We start from the raw sequence: 16,992 nt of genomic DNA, 5'->3' as shown, positions 1-16,992 counted from the left end.
GCTAAACGGGACGCTAAACTAAAAATCAATCAATCAATCAAACCTTGTTCTCAGAGATTATAGGTCTTATGCAGAGTCCTTCTGACAAGTGATTAGTGCCATACTAAAGAGTTCGACTAACATGTTTCCTACACAGTCAGGCCTTTAGTATGACGCTAATCATACGTCAAAACGACTCTGCATTGTATGTATGCGTTTCAAATATAAATAACCCTCACCACTACACTCATGTGATCCGAGTTCTCATTTTTGTTATCTGAGCATTTGAGATTAAGAAATAAACGCTTATACCTTGTTCTCAGAGGAGACCCGGGTTCGATTCCCGGCGGGAGCTCATGTGGTTCGGATTCCACGTTAATCAGTAGGTCCACGTCTCATATAGCCTCGCTGCTAAACGGGACGCTAAACTAAAAATCAATCAATCAATCAAACCTTGTTCTCAGAGATTATAGGTCTTATGCAGAGTCCTTCTGCCGCGTGATTAGTGCCATACTAAAGTTCGATAACATGTTTCCTACAGTAGTCAGGCCTTTAGTATGACGCTAATCATACGTCAAAACGACTCTGCATTGTATGTATGCGTTTCAAATATAAATAACCCTCACCACTACACTCATGTGATCCGAGTTCTCATTTTTGTTATCTGAGCATTTGAGATTAAGAAATAAACGTTTATACCTTGTTCTGAGAGATCACACGATTTAACCCTGCACCTGTAAGAATTTCTAAAAACAAAGTTAGTTAAACTAAAATTTAATGTTCTTGAGCATAACTGGGCAAAATTTACTATTGTACCTTGGTATAACTAACTGTTCTGCGAACTCGAAATATTTTAACAACTGGTTCTAACGAACCGGTGCGAACCGGCTGAATAACACCACTGCGTACAGAGTACAGCCACCAACAAAATGTTTTTCTATCTCCTACATGGTAACAAAAGAGAAACTGATATAGACATATCCTCTCCTGGGCGTGTTCCTTTGACAGTTGGAAACGTATTGATCAATTTAAATAGTTTTCTTTGATCCCCGAAAAGAAGATTTGGGAACAAGATGTTTTGCTGGCCACCACCTGAACTTTTCTTACTTCAGCTGAGAAAACATTATAACCATGTGGATCATATGAATGTAGTAGTTCTTATATTTCCTTGATTTCGTTCTTTCCCTGGCTTGTCTGTGCTAGATTCTTCCTATAAAATGAATTGGGGGATTTCATGCAGTACAGAAGCAGCTTGTTGAAACTTGAAGAGAAATTTGAGGAAGAAAGAAAGAAAATAATCAATGTTAATTCACTGTACATGTGGCACAGTTAAAAGTAGCCCACGTCCCCTTTGAATGCGAATACAATAATTCGACTCTTGAAATTGAGTAAACTTCTACAACAATGGACAGTTTATGCAATTATCGATTGTTATTTCTTCAATAATCGATAATATACAATAATCGGCATTCAAGATTTATCGATTCTTAGCATTTTTGTTAGCATTCTTCGGTCAACATTTCAGTTCCTAGTGAAGTAGGACGTTTTTCTTTGTGGTTTGCAAAATGACTTTCTCGATAGAAGAAACAATTGAAATTGTGGGAGCATATATGAAAACAGGTTCGATTAAGGAAACTGTCGAAATTTTCGGGATCAAGTATCCGGATAGAGGATTACCAGCAAAGAGAGCAATAGAGAGGCTGTATAAAAATTGGCGCATCTACGGATCTGTGCAAAATGTAAAACGACAAAGAATTGCTTCAGTTTGCACGCCAGAAGTTATTGTAGACACTCGCTGAAGAATTATTCAGAGCCCAAAGAAGTCTACATGTATTCAGCTCTTCGTTTCTGTTATTTCAGTGCATTTCCTTTGTTGTTACATGGGCTACTTCTATCTGCGCCATCCTGTATATATACATATATAAAACCGTAGAGGTAATTTTGTTTAAATTAGAAACCGGTAGATTAGATTGTTACAGAAATGTTTGCATGGGACAATCTGCAGTGTTATGATTGGAAGTATGAGACTGTATTTTCCATCAATAAGTGTTAAGCATAGCTGTGTAATTGCGTAATTGGTGATTACGTAAATGTGTCTTAGTGAAATATAATGAGATTAAAAAATAAATAGAAAATAATAAATTAGGTGCTAGTTGTGATTGGAAATTTAACGTTAATCATTCCATTTCAGGAACTCCCAGCCCCACTGCGTACGTGACCACTCCTAGTCCTGGAAGTGGCTATCAACCGAGTCCGTCTCCAAGCAACGCGTACGCCACTCCTTCTCCCATTGGCTACAGTCCAATGACTCCTGGAGGAACTCCATCGCCATACAATCCACAGACGCCAGGATCAGGTGAGTGATTACAAAATACAGCAGTCATTAAATATATTTGAAGATCTTAAGGATTTAAGTCTCGTCATAGTTTTATCATACTAGAACACGCAAGTATACAACAAATTGTGTATTCGCTATTGTCAGCGTCTAAAGAAATTGGTCTCAATGAGAACGTAGTGGATCGAAGTACAGTCTTGTTCAAAATCTGACCACGCACCCCTCTTAGAATAGTCTTGAATTCTTATCCACAAATAAAATTAAATCATTAGATATAAAACTTATTTTTCGCAAATTGAAATTTCTCGTAACAAGACTGTTGGTGGCAGTTATGATTTCAGATTTTCTCCTGGGATAGGGGCAGGAAGTGGTTCTAATAAAGAGTGATGAAAGTAGTATTCCAAAAGTACTGACACCCAAGTGAACCCAGAGAAATTTCATAGCTCCCGTCGGCCACCGTCTTTAAATCATTGCTGGTTGACGGCTATGTTTGAGGCAGTAATCACAGAACCAATGGAGGTATAGCAGTTACGAATAATAATAGTAAAATAGGAAAGTAAATATGTAGATGTAAGAAAAAAAGAAATTGACGAGAAAATTAAATGTAGTTACTACTTCTAAATGTCGCTACTATTACGGAAAAAAAGTAAAAAGGTACAAAAGTACATTACTGTATGGTTTACTGTGTTGATGTGAAAGTTCGTTATTTACTTGTAAAGAAGAACGAACATAGCTTGAGAGATGCGAAGATAAAATTTTGAAGGAAATTCTACAAAAGGACTCGCACGAGTGACAAAAGGTTAGAAACCCTATAGGAAAGAGGTCTATGGAGAGGCTGAGGGTGGATCTTAGGGCAGGTAGAATTGATTTGGGACATGACAGTATTCACTGATGAGCTTTTCCACATACTGTTATTTAGTTATATCATCGTATATTTCGTTTTCAGTATGCAAGTTATTTCGTAGCGGTGGAATACGTAGACATTTTTCTTTCTTTCTTTCTTTTTTGGGGGAGATTGGTTTTAAGAAAAACTGTTGAAGAGAGCAGTATAGCAAGTGTGATACGAGTACTTCCAGCCAGCTCACAATGATCACAAATAGCCACAGTGATGGCAGATACAAATTTTTATCAAAATAACGGGAACGACTGAAGAAAATGCAATTTACCTTATTAATAAGGCATGTGACCGCATTAGCGTGTAGAAAAACTGTAATACGTCATAGAATTGAAGGCATTTAAATCATTAGTGATTTTGTACTAATCCACGTGGCTGAGTTCCGTCAGCGAGGGTGGGAGGGTTGGGGTCAGGAAATATGTTGTACATACCGATGTTCATGAAAGCACGCCTCAACAACTCCAGCAGTGTGGATTGTCGAATTACCATCTTGAATAATGCTTCATTGGTGGGGAACAACCTTTCGACCGTAGATACCCGTCACCGTAATTAATGCAGTGATGCGTTAAGAAAGAACTTTTTTTCTGTTCTTTGTTCTTTCTTAGATAAATCCGCTGTTCTTTGATTTACAATGAAAGTTTTGCTTCTAGATTAGAATTGTACAGATAACACTACTGTAGTGATCGCAAGGAATTGTGAAGCTTGACGTACATTTACCAATAAAACGCCAGAATATGTTCCGGTCGTGAACATCTATCCATGAAATTTTAACAGTATCATGCTCACACTATACAGAGAGCATCTCCTGACGGTTCACTGTTGGCACATTGCTGCTAAGTTTTACTTTGTTAATTGCTTTTTGTTTTATAGTTTCGTTGTTATTGTTCGCGTTATTGTTACTAATTCGAATAATTGTTGCCGTTTGTGTTGTAATTATTTACAGTGCTGTTTTTTTTTTTTTTAAATCCATTGTGCCTTGAAAGTTTGGGAGCATTGTTGAATTGTATTAAAAATGTGCTGTTTGCCGTTTTCTCAAATGTGCGTTCAGAAGATAGCTCCACGAATCGTACCGAAATTTTCCGATGTATCGGACGTGAAGCAAAACATTTCTGTGGTTGGTGTAGAGCACAAGCTTCAGGAGTTGTTGCGGTCTCTAAATGCTGGTACAACGGTGGCATGTCAAATGACATAACATGGTAGGGCAGTTACTAATCTCATTTGTACAGAACACAATGTATTCAGGCACGAGAACGGTTTTGTGTTACAGTTTTAATTCCATGTGCGTGAAGCAAGTGATTGTTCAATATTTATGACATATCACTTAAATTTGGAAATCTGAAACCGTTTACAATATTATGTATCTTGTTTGAAATCAAATGTACTTTTCTGAGTATAGATGTTGGTTATTTTGTTTTTCAGGCATTGACCAAGCTCCCATGCAAGAGTGGCATACGACAGAGATAGAAGTGAGAATAAGGGATACGCATGATGACCCAGGCCTCATTGCACAGACAGGAACCATTAAAGGCATCTCGGTGAGTTTTAGGGTTGCAGTCATGATTCGTTGTCTATGAAATACTCAGCAATAGTTCTATGATTTTAATGTAAGATACAGTCCTATTTTATATTTAGGCGTGATATTTCGTTTTAAAAGATCTGAAATATGTTAAAATACATTGCGAGAAGACCAATTTTCCGCTATACCTAAAACTGTTATTTACCAAAATGATTCCTTTTAGACTTTTATGTAAAAATTATACTCTAGTCAAGAATTTTTGAGTATATTTTTGGATCAAAAGATCCAATATATTTCAGCCAAAAAAATTCTTGTAAGCCTTATATCTGGAGAACTACATATAGTGTAGTGAAACCCAAACTATCACTTAACTCAGTATGATGTGTTTATTCCGAAATAAATAAACGAAAACTCGATTTAGGGTCCGTTCAAAAATTTCGTGGCCCCTGATCTAAAAACTGATTATTGGCCAAGATCGCAATCTTTTGATGCATTTTTTTTTGTTTCTTTAAAAGATTTGCCGCTGTTTTGTGTTTGAATTTAATGATCCCTCATTATAAGTAGCCATTAGATCATTGTCACAATTGTGAATCTCACTTTTTCCATTCGTCTACAATTTCGTATTCCTTAGATATCAGGGAAAGGGGTCATGCTTGTTTGTGGTGGACAACATCGTGTCTGTGTGTTTCTTCGAGTTCTCCCGTTTCTCTTCACATTCTTGTTCCGAGATTTCTTTCCCAGTCATTCAGTTACAATATTGATCCCTTTTCCTTAGCCTACAGGACGTTGAACTAGAAATTCCGTTCACTTTTCTCTTATATTCTTCTGTACATTTGCTCCAACCATCCTTTCTCCTCATATTATTACGTCTTCTATTGAAATTTCATATTTTCTTAATATAAACCATTGATTCTTCAAATTAGTTTAATTTCAGTAACTATTTGTTTTTTTTAAAACATTCTACATTCTCTTCAAGCTGTGTGGATGAATATTAATATGTCCATTTTCATTATTATCTGCGCAGCCAATGCAGAGCATAAAATTTTAAACACCGTCATTATTTTTGATCGACACACACTCATAGTCAACGTCTTGCGAATAAAATTAGAAAAAATAAACACACTGCTGAACAAGACTGCACTTATTTAATATAAAAACACATTTACACGTGACGTTTCGATCTTCTAGCCAAGATCCTCATCAGACGTACAGTGAGTGATACAAAAAATTACTCAAGTATATATACACAATTCATCTCTCTATCTGCTCTCTCATTGGCCCGTTCAAACAGACAATCAGAAGCGTGGAAATCTATCTGAACTACATTCATAACATAACATTCTACCAGAAAGAAACAACAAGGAGCAAGCAACCATTGAATACATTAATTCATATACATTTTTCTGAATTTATCAATAATATTTCTCCATTCTTTATTAATGCTGATACCTTTGGTCCAATTCATTAATTTTACATCCTCTTCCTTTTCTATCCACCAGGCCTCTTTCCACTTTCTCGGCCACAATCTTTTTTCCCGTTCCAGCACAATAACTTCTTCCCGGTTCACATCATGTCCCTTTTATTTTACATGTTTAAAGATTGCGTTTGTTTCTCTGCCATATTTCACATCACTTTTATGTTGTTTAATTCTTTCTTTCAATAATTTCCCTGTCTCACCAATATATTTCATATCACAATCCTTACAATTTATACAATAAATGACACCTTTCTGATCTCTCTCTTTTTTCTTCCCTTTGCTTTTGACCATGTCCAACAACGTTCTGCTACCTTTTCTATACACCTTGACCCCTTGCTTTCTTAACATCTTTTTTAAAATCTCGGTATCTTCTCCTAACCCTATAATGCCTTTCCATACCTCCCCACTTTTACCTTTCCCCGAGACCACAGATGCTTTAACGATATCCCTTTTACTATAACCATTCTTATACAGCTGTTCTTTAAAGATTTCCACATTCTCTTCTACATTCACGTTACAAATTTTGGTAATTCTTTCTAACATATTTCTTATGAAATTAACTTTCGTGCTTCTATCTACATTACTTCTCTTATTACAATAAATACCAGCACTACATTCTTTTTGATACCATTGAGTCTTAATTCTTTTCCCTTCCTTACTCATTAAAATGTCAAGATAACATAATACACCTCCCTGCTCTGTCTCTAGTTCTAATTCTATTCCCTTCTCCTTATCTTCAATACTGCCAACGAACTCTATCAACTCTTCTTTTGATCCTTTCCATATCCCAAAACAATCATCAACGTATCTACATAAAAATCGAAACTTTTCTTTCCCCTTTTCTATCACATCCTTCTCCCACACATTCATTCTTCGTTGATAGAGTTCGTTGGTAGTATTAAAGATAAGGAGAAGGGAATAGAATTAGAACTAGAGACAGAGCAGGGAGGTGTATTATGTTATCTTGACATTTTAATGAGTAAGGAAGGGAAAAGAATTAAGACTCAATGGTATCAAAAAGAATGTAGTGCTGGTATTTATTGTAATAAGAGAAGTAATGTAGATAGAAGCACGAAAGTTAATTTCATAAGAAATATGTTAGAAAGAATTACCAAAATTTGTAACGTGAATGTAGAAGAGAATGTGGAAATCTTTAAAGAACAGCTGTATAAGAATGGTTATAGTAAAAGGGATATCGTTAAAGCATCTGTGGTCTCGGGGAAAGGTAAAAGTGGGGAGGTATGGAAAGGCATTATAGGGTTAGGAGAAGATACCGAGATTTTAAAAAAGATGTTAAGAAAGCAAGGGGTCAAGGTGTATAGAAAAGGTAGCAGAACGTTGTTGGACATGGTCAAAAGCAAAGGGAAGAAAAAAGAGAGAGATCAGAAAGGTGTCATTTATTGTATAAATTGTAAGGATTGTGATATGAAATATATTGGTGAGACAGGGAAATTATTGAAAGAAAGAATTAAACAACATAAAAGTGATGTGAAATATGGCAGAGAAACAAACGCAATCTTTAAACATGTAAAATAAAAGGGACATGATGTGAACCGGGAAGAAGTTATTGTGCTGGAACGGGAAAAAAGATTGTGGCCGAGAAAGTGGAAAGAGGCCTGGTGGATAGAAAAGGAAGAGGATGTAAAATTAATGAATTGGACCAAAGGTATCAGCATTAATAAAGAATGGAGAAATATTATTGATAAATTCAGAAAAATGTATATGAATTAATGTATTCAATGGTTGCTTGCTCCTTGTTGTTTCTTTCTGGTAGAATGTTATGTTATGAATGTAGTTCAGATAGATTTCCACGCTTCTGATTGTCTGTTTGAACGGGCCAATGAGAGAGCAGATAGAGAGATGAATTGTGTATATATACTTGAGTAATTTTTTGCATCACTCACTGTACGTCTGATGAGGATCTTGGCTAGAAGATCGAAACGTCATGTGTAAATGTGTTTTTATATTAAATAAGTGCAGTCTTGTTCAGCAGTGTTTATTTTTTCTATTCTTGATCGATATGATGTACGAAAGATATTTCCCATATATGGACGGAAAGACTGGTATACAATTGCTTCTTTATACAGTCAAGTCGTATTTGTTCAACATTGTAGTCTCCGCAGATCAATATGATTTAGTCTTTCTGCAAGTATAGCTGTATTTTTATCTGCTTCTTGAATATATATTAGGGTGGAGTGAAAAGAGGCCAAAAAAATTTTTTTTCGAAATTCGATTTTGGATAGGGGGCAAAAGTTGCATCATATTATAGTACTTCACCATGGAAAATTTCAATTCTCAAAAATAATTTTTAGCCGGGGCGCAATGGGCCTAAAGTTTGGAAGATTATGCAAATAAGTGAAAAGAGGCCATTTAAAAAAAATAATTCAAATTTGGATATGTTGCAAAAGATGCATCATATCGTAGTACTTTACCATGGAAAATTTCAATTCTCTAAAATATTTTTAGCCGGGGCTCCATGGCCTTAAGTTTCGTAGATTTTGTAAACGAATACATGTTTGTTGTGTATTTGTGTAATTATTAAACAGCCTTTCGCTTGAAGTAGACTGTAATTTGAAGGTGTTAAGATTCGTTGTCGCGACGAGATGAATTTCTAAAGCTACCGAGATTCATATTCTATGTTACAGGCTACATCAACCCAAAATTTATCATTAAGAGGTGACTGCTGTCGAGTTCAATCCCACCCACCCGCCAACATTAGATTGAATTTTTCATAAGTTGCGTTCACGTCTTCCTGCAAAATACTGCGACTGTCTCAAAAGTAGGCATTGTTTTTCTCGAGTTAATTTTGGAACGAATAGAGAAAACGCTCTCTCGTGCCCCAGATACTGAAAGAAGTTTCACTAATTAATTTCACTAATCAATCTTTCCTCTACTTGCGTATGACATTTGAACTCAGGGATATCAACACATGTATTTTCTGAAGCGCGAATTTCTTGCAATTTTTCGTGTGTCTCATGAGTCAGTATTAGCGTTCTGTTATATTACACTCATTCCAGTTAATCATTTCTGTGTAATTATTAGTCTCGAAGTTTAATACTGGCACTTCGAAGGAACGAATTTCAGAAGGTTTACACTGCTTTCTGGATTAGAATATTTTATCTGCAGCAAGGATTCGTGTAGCTGATCTGTTTTCACCAATCATGGCAATGAGAATGTTTTAAGGATTCGCATAGAATGCATTTCTGGAGATTACTTTATTGACTGGAGTCTTGTATGGTTCTTGTAAACATCGCGAAAGTTTTATGGTCAGGAACAAATGTTTAGCTCCGTATATGACAAGAGGTTTTGAGTTTGATTTTGAACCACACTTTTACCACGAACTTTGATGTAGTTTTGAGCTCCTCTGAAGGATTTGGCATTGATATATACACCTATAGACGCAAAAGTCTGTAAGCCACTGTTAACCAGCGAACATGCCCAAGTTTCCCAGGTTTCTTAATCTGCTAGGCTTTTATCAGTCTAATCTTATGACAGATTGGAGTATTTCACCCAAGTACCTCTGATCATAACTGAGATCACGCACATTTAGGAGTGTAGGAGGTTCTGAAGAAATCTTTTCGAAGCCGTACACTGAATTTGTTTCACAATACACTAATGATCTACCAATAGAGCCAGAGAAAGTGTAAGGGCCAGCACTTATACCATCGATTTCTTTTAGTAAATGACGAAGTGGTAGTTCAATGAAATGCAACAAGCATATCATCACTGCAAGGGCCTAACATTAATATTAGTGCCATCGCAGCCGATAGCTACTAGATCTAATAAGTCCACATTATTTTCTTGTAATTCGCTGCAGATGAAACTAGCAATATTCTTTGCTGATGCTGATCCGGTCAAAGCATTTCCGGTATAGCCGAGAAATTTGTTATCTGTTTCTACACGGATAGAATAATGTTCTTCCATCTTCATCTTCCGGACATCGTGAGCGTTTGGTCTTTCTTCCAATCAAAATAGATGGCACGAGGTTTCACTTTATTAACAGTCTCTTAGTTTTTACACTTATACCATTTTTCACAACCGCTCTTTGAGTTTTACTTCTGTCAATTATGTTTTGCGACTGCTCTAGACTCACATATTTAAAGTCTTCCAAAACCGCAGTAGCAATTGCTGCAATTTTTCTTCTAGTCACGCCGGTTTTCTCCTTCACTTTTGCTAATGTTGGGACGAATTTTCTAATTTGCGTGCATCCAATCTGTGCTTGCTCTCTTGTCTTCTTCAAAGGATATTTCCAACTAAAATATTATCTCCTCCAGCTTCAGTGTGTTCTTTATTGCCTTCCTATCTTGTTTCCGAAGATGACAAGTAGTCTGAAGATTCGATAATGTAACTATAGTAAAGTATAATACTTTTTGGGTGAAAGCTTCACCGTAAGATCGCTTTTTGGCTTTCCTTCCCTCTCTTTTCTTGAATTTCTTTGTCCAAGTAATATAAATAATACCGAATATCATTTTTTACTTACCACCCAGCGACACAACTAGGCTAGTTATCGTCCGGGGCAAGAACTCGCCTTATCCCCCCCCCCCCCCCCCCCCGACTAACCAAACCAAAAGGCTCCGCAACTATATCTGATATTGGCATCAGACAGTAGTTCTCCTATTCCATTCGTTCTTCAAGTGATAACGCTTGGTTTCAAAATTGTAGTACATATTTTAATTTTTAGTACAAGATAAAACACTAAACTACTTTGTAACTGATTGATAACTGAGAGTAGCATGCTTGACACATTCTTACAGTCTTAACGAAATAACTGCAAATCGCAATGTTTTGGGAATTATATTGGGATGTGGATATGTGTAGAATGAATCAACATCTTTTGCTTTTGAATAGAATGTTTAATTATGAAAAACAATATAGCTGTTGTCTGGAGTATTATACTCGGACATTTTACAAATCTTTTAAATCGATGTAACTTAAATGAAAACACAAAAAGCTGGAACTAAAATTTAACCTTACGGCTTCTTTTGGATGCAAAGGTTTTACAAAGTCCTCAAAAGATAGCTTGAAGCCAACATAAGCTCTATGGATATGATCCTAAGGTTGGTGAATCGTTGTTATCCTGTTAAGTTTCTGAGGTATTTTTTTAAAAATAATATTTAGTTTGCTAAAACTCCTTTCCTTGCTTTATAGTGAAAATAATTATATGCCCGGTTTCGCGGCCTCCAATTCGACGCCCGGGGCACAAGCCCCGTTCCCCCCCTAATTACACCACTGTCACCACCAACCAAACTATTGTACTATTAACAATACTGCCTAAAGTTCATTGTAGGATATCAGAAGTCTTATTAAATAGCAAAGAGCTTCTTTATGACAGACTCGCAAAATGCTTATAGTTGATCACTTTTCGTCTTATTATTCCCAAATTTCAGGACCATTGCGCCCCGGCTAAAAATAATTTTAGAGAATTAAAGATTCATGTTGTTATCTATTGACAAAGGATACATCTTTTGCCCTCTATCCACAATATAAATTAAAGTCTACTTTCAGCGAACATTTGCTAAATGGTTACATAGTAAACGGAAATTGATTTACAAAATTTCAAATTTAAAGGCCCTTGCGCCCCGGCTAAAAATTATTTTAGAGAATTGAAATTTTCTATGGTAAAATACTACGATATGATGCAACTTTTGCCCCCTATCCAAATTCGAATTTCAAAAAAAATTTTTTTCGCTCCACCCTAATATATATATATCACCCATTCCATTTCAAATCGTCCAGGCAAACCACAATTGGTCCCCATCATAGTATCAGATTTCATTTATTTTTTTTATATGGGATCTACATGCAATATTATTAGACCCATATTTTTTTTTCTTTTTGCTCAAAAAAAAAAAAAAAAAAAAAATCCTTCGATATGCAGCCTTCCAAAATGGCTGCCCTCCTCTCGGATTGCTCTAAAAACTGAAAAAACTGAAAAAGAAAACAGGTCAAATTAAAAGTTTTGTTGTAGAGGTACGAGTGTACTTAGTAACATAATCGCAATAGCAGGAAGAATATAAAGTTGTATGTTTCGGTGGAGGGCCAAAATTCGTCTATTGGTCCAATAGGAATCGTGCAATTCACTCGCAATGTTGCCAACTTTGGTGAAATTTTTGCTAACTTCAAACATTTTTTTCTGTCCTCACGAGCAGTATCAACCATCTGCTTCTAGCATCGAAATCTAGTCCATAAGGTCTCTTGAAAATGCAAAGGACTTACGTTTCTGACTACATCCCACGTTATAGCATTATGAAAAGCTGAAAATTTCATTAAGACGCCATGTTTGGATGCTATTTTCTCAAAAGCCCCACCTTTTAAAAATCTGATTTTTTTTTACATGTATTGGAGAAGTACCTAAGTATTTAATATCCGTTAACCGTTCATGCGGCTGCAGCCCCTAACATTCGCAATTAATTATTGAAATTTCGATTTTTGTACTTGAAATTAAATATTCTGTATGGGCATTTAGATCCTATACACAAGGTGATTTGAAAGGGAGTATGTAAATTTTGAGAGATGAATCCTAACATCAAATCCAGTAGAAAAGTACCTATAAACATGAGTCGAATTCCCTTTCGTTTTCGAGTTACAGGGTTTCTAACTCAGGACCCAAAATCGGCTCGCGACAATGGAAAATAAAATATAAATTTCGCGTTAAATCAGAACTGTGTGTTAAAGTTATGATGAAGTTCAGAAAGTTGATTTGTATCAATATGATAATTTTTACGTGTGTGTTGCAATTCGGTTGGCAGGGTTGCCAACTTGGTAGAACTTTTATTTGTTTCCAAATGACACTATGTGGCTTTTATTTGATATTTGGTATTCATTAATGATTGTAAACATCACATGAAGCACAATTTTCCCCACATCACCACAGTTTTCGAAAACTTACATGTATTTTATTAAAAGGTTTATCTCGTGCGCTATTGATAGTTTGCAACATTAAGTGTGGTTTTGCCATCATTAATAAAATCAAAATGTCGAATAAAAACTACGTCTGTGTAAATTGTAATAATAATAATAATGTTTAAATGTTTAAATGTTTATTAATAATAATAATAATAATAATACAAAGAAGAAGAAAGTTTATCTTTTATTATTGCAAAACCTCTCGTAACTCCACGCATCAAGTTCGAACTTGTTCAAGAAGTTCCGCTGCAACCACGAAAACTGTTTTCACTGGTAACATAATATTGTAGTGCACTAGTTACAGTGTTTGTGTGAATAACAATGGAAAAGTCCTATTACAGTAAGGACCGTATTAAATGTGTTGATTATTCTAAAAGGCATAAGAGGATTGTGTACAGAAAGAATTCTTGACAAAAATTTTATCTTGCGGTAAAATATATGTACAGCGCATCTGCCAAAACGTAGTATTAGCAGAGAATGATTATTTGTGCAAACGGTGCTTTGAATATTTACCGTGAACAACATGAATGTGTGTGAGATATTGGTGACTACGAAAGAAGGTGTAAATATGAAATTATGCACCAGCAAGATAAAGAATTTGTTCCTCTGAATGTAGATTTGGAAACCATCAACCAGACAGTTAACATGCCAAACATGAATGTGTCGCCATTAAAAACAGCCGTTATCGGTGAAACCTAGACTTCGGTGAAGGATTCACCTCTCAAAATTTTTCATACTACCTTTCAAATCGCGTTGTGTACAGGACACAAATAATCATTCTCCCCTAATAGTACGTTTTGTCAGACACGCTGTACGCGATCCATATATTTTACCGCAAGATAAAATTTTTGTCTAGAATTCTTTCTGTGCACAATCCTCTTATGGCATTTACAATAATCAACACATTTAATACGGCCCGTACTGTAATAGGACTTCCCCATTGTTATTCACACAAACACTTAACTAGTGCACTACAATGTCAAGCTACCAGTGAAAATTTTCATGGTTGCAGAGAACACTAGGACGATGTTCACGACACCGAATCTCACAAACTATCAATAACGCACGAGATAAAACCTTTTAATGAAATACATGTAAGTTTTCGAAATACTGTGTTAGGAACGATATGGCTCAAGATAGAAATAGTTGGAGGATGGAGGCGACTGCAGCTGACTCGAAAAAGGATTAGAAGAAGAATTATGCATTTTAATTTATTTGGTTTGCTTACTGCTTACTTTGATTGAACCCGAAATCATGGGCCATACATAATTTTTAGTCCGAGCCAATGCCATTAATGATCTGAAAAGAAAAGAGAGAAAATATGTACTGCATGGTAAATGTGTGAGATTTACACATAAGCCAGATTACTTTACTTTTGGGAAATAGAAGAAGTTAATCCACGAAAATAGCAGAAGCAATAAATCTGCTAATAAACCAGAAAACCTGGTAAAGCGGTAATTTAATTTAACTTGAGTAAACAGATTGCTTGTAAAGTTCGGAATTGGTATAATAGTTGATACGAACAATATGGATTGCTAATTTAGTCAGGACCCTTCTTGTCCTGATATCACTTGGAATCATAGCGATGTCAACATTATAGATTTAATCATACATGCCTCAAAATCCCAGAGAAAATCCAAATCACCAGAAAGTTTTCTTGGAAGTGGTGTATGGATATTCTTGTTAGTGATTGCAGCAGTATGATTTCTGATTTAACCCCTTATCATCTGGAAGAAATTAAACAATTGTTAATCAAGGAATACAAGCAATTGGATATGAGTAAAATAAGTAAGTAAAGATTTAGTAAGATTTCTGGAACTAATGAATAAATAGGCGAAATTCTTATGCATTTTTGTATTTATCTAAGGTGACGTATAATTTATTCAAATAATATGTACATAGAGAAGAATAAGGATGCTACTATAAAAATGAGAGAGCTCCTTCGTGGCTAAGCGGTTAGCGAATGTGCCTTTGGTGTTGGAGACCTGGGTTCGATGCTTGGCGGGAGCTCATGTGGTTCGGTTCCACATTAATCACTAGGTTCCGTCTCATAGAGCCTTGCTGCTAAAAGGGACGTTAAACTCAAAATTAACATCAACTATAAAAATGAGCTATCAGCAAGACTCATGTACTTGCTAATCATACCTATCCTAACACTTATCTAAGATAGTTACCTGTATCCCTAATCTTCTTAACCTTCGCTTTGTACTTACCTGTTTATCATAGTGTCCTCCAGCGTCAAGGGCGTCCTTCTTGGAGCAGGCGACATTCTTCTAGGAAATAATTAAACAATCCTGTAAAAAAAAATCTCTTCTGTATTTGGTAATTTATGTCTTACCAGTAGTAATAATCAATCATACTTTCTTTTGCAGCTTTTATTCAATGTCTTTGTGTGTTTACTTAAATCTCGGGAAATTAATGTCTATGTATAACGTTGTCTGTTGAGTAACTCGTGGATGAGATATTTTGGTCTTAAGAGCGTGGAATATACAAAACATCAGACACATTATCCTATTAATTCATAATTTCGTTTTGGTGGTAACCAGACACGTGTTGCTGCCATGTCGCTGCAGTTTCAGGAACAGTAAGATGTCATAATCTTATTTTGCGCACTTGCGGCTTGAATATCTTACATCCCGGAGAAGTAGGAATGAGTGTCGACTATCCCAGAATACAATACAAGCTATATAACTGAATCTATCCTAGAGGACTCTTACGGGAGCTTAGATGATTATCTCAAACATACAATTTTTAAACCTAGTTTTGCTTGGGTGGCTATTGACATTGATTAACTGATAAATCCTGGTCGCGTAGCCAAATTCCGTTAAGTTTCTAACGTATATTTCTGAAGACGTTCTGGCCTTCGTCTGAAATATGTCAATGTCCGATTGTCCTTCTTATTCCAACCAATCACTGACGATCAGGTAATCTAGGTTAGTAATATTGGACTACGACCAAGGTTTTATAGTTGGCTTCCGATCCTGTAACTTGAAGTATCTCATTTGTGTCTATTCTCTTCACCAGGGAGGAATGTGCACCGTGTTTCTGCCGGAGGAAGACCGTGTGGTGAACATCTTAGCTGAGCATCTGGAGCCAGTGGTGCCTTCGCACGGTGACCAGGTGAAGGTGATCATGGGAGACGAGCGGGAGGCCGTGGGGACGTTGCTCTCCATCGACAACATGGAGGGCGTCGTGAAGCTCAGCCAGGGTGACGTCAAAATGGTTCAGTTGCGATACTTGTGTAAAATGAGGTCCTAGAATTTTTTTAAGAAAAATAGAAAATATTAGCAAGTCGAAGCGTGTTATTGTATTGGACCTATTCCAATGTATAATTTAACTATTTTAACTGTTTGTGGTCCAAAAAGCACTTTGTACAGTTCACTGTAAATCACTATCTATGTTCCTTTATTATTCTGTATTGGAAATAAACACTTAAGGATAAAAAGTTATTTTCATTGGAAGTCTTAATATGTTGGGAGTTTTAACCGTTCACCGCACATTATAATTGATCTACTCAAAAAGCCGATACGTCCCTTCATCATATGCTTCAAGAGTATGAGGGTTGTTACATCGAGTCAGGGTTGGCTGGTTTAAACCAAGGTGGTTTAAACCATGGTTTAAACCAAACAAAAAAAGAACGAAAAATGCTTTAAATCGTGTGAACTTCATGGTGACGTCTCCACATATGAAACCATCTGCATTACGTTTATGTACTTTTCACCTTTTAATCAAGGGGTCCCGTGTTCAATTCTCGGTCGACCACAACCCATCTTTCAAGTGTAAACCAATTAGCGATTCTATGTGTAAGCGAAAGTCTTCTCCGTGATAACCTTGGTATTTCATAACGATGTTAAGCCTAAACATACGAAACGAAACGAAATTAT

At 36.0% G+C, this 16,992-nt stretch overlaps 1 protein-coding gene across 1 annotated transcript in view; it reads left to right on the top strand.

Annotated features, from left to right (window-relative positions):
• The window catches only part of Spt5 (Transcription elongation factor subunit Spt5), a 92,743-nt gene extending 76,190 nt beyond the window's left edge, over positions 1-16,553 (top strand). The window contains exons 18-20 of the mRNA XM_081766809.1: positions 2,171-2,335; positions 4,629-4,744; positions 16,133-16,553. Coding sequence (XP_081622935.1) covers positions 2,171-2,335; positions 4,629-4,744; positions 16,133-16,366 — 515 coding nt within the window. The 3' untranslated portion in view covers positions 16,367-16,553. The remainder of the gene's footprint in view (positions 1-2,170; positions 2,336-4,628; positions 4,745-16,132) is intronic.
• The last annotated feature ends 439 nt before the right edge of the window (positions 16,554-16,992 follow it).

This window comes from Thermobia domestica, chromosome 7 (assembly GCF_964235325.1).
Source record: "Thermobia domestica chromosome 7, izTheDome1.hap1.1, whole genome shotgun sequence".
Lineage (NCBI taxonomy): Eukaryota > Metazoa > Arthropoda > Insecta > Zygentoma > Lepismatidae > Thermobia > Thermobia domestica.
This window is presented reverse-complemented; position numbering and strand designations above follow the sequence as displayed.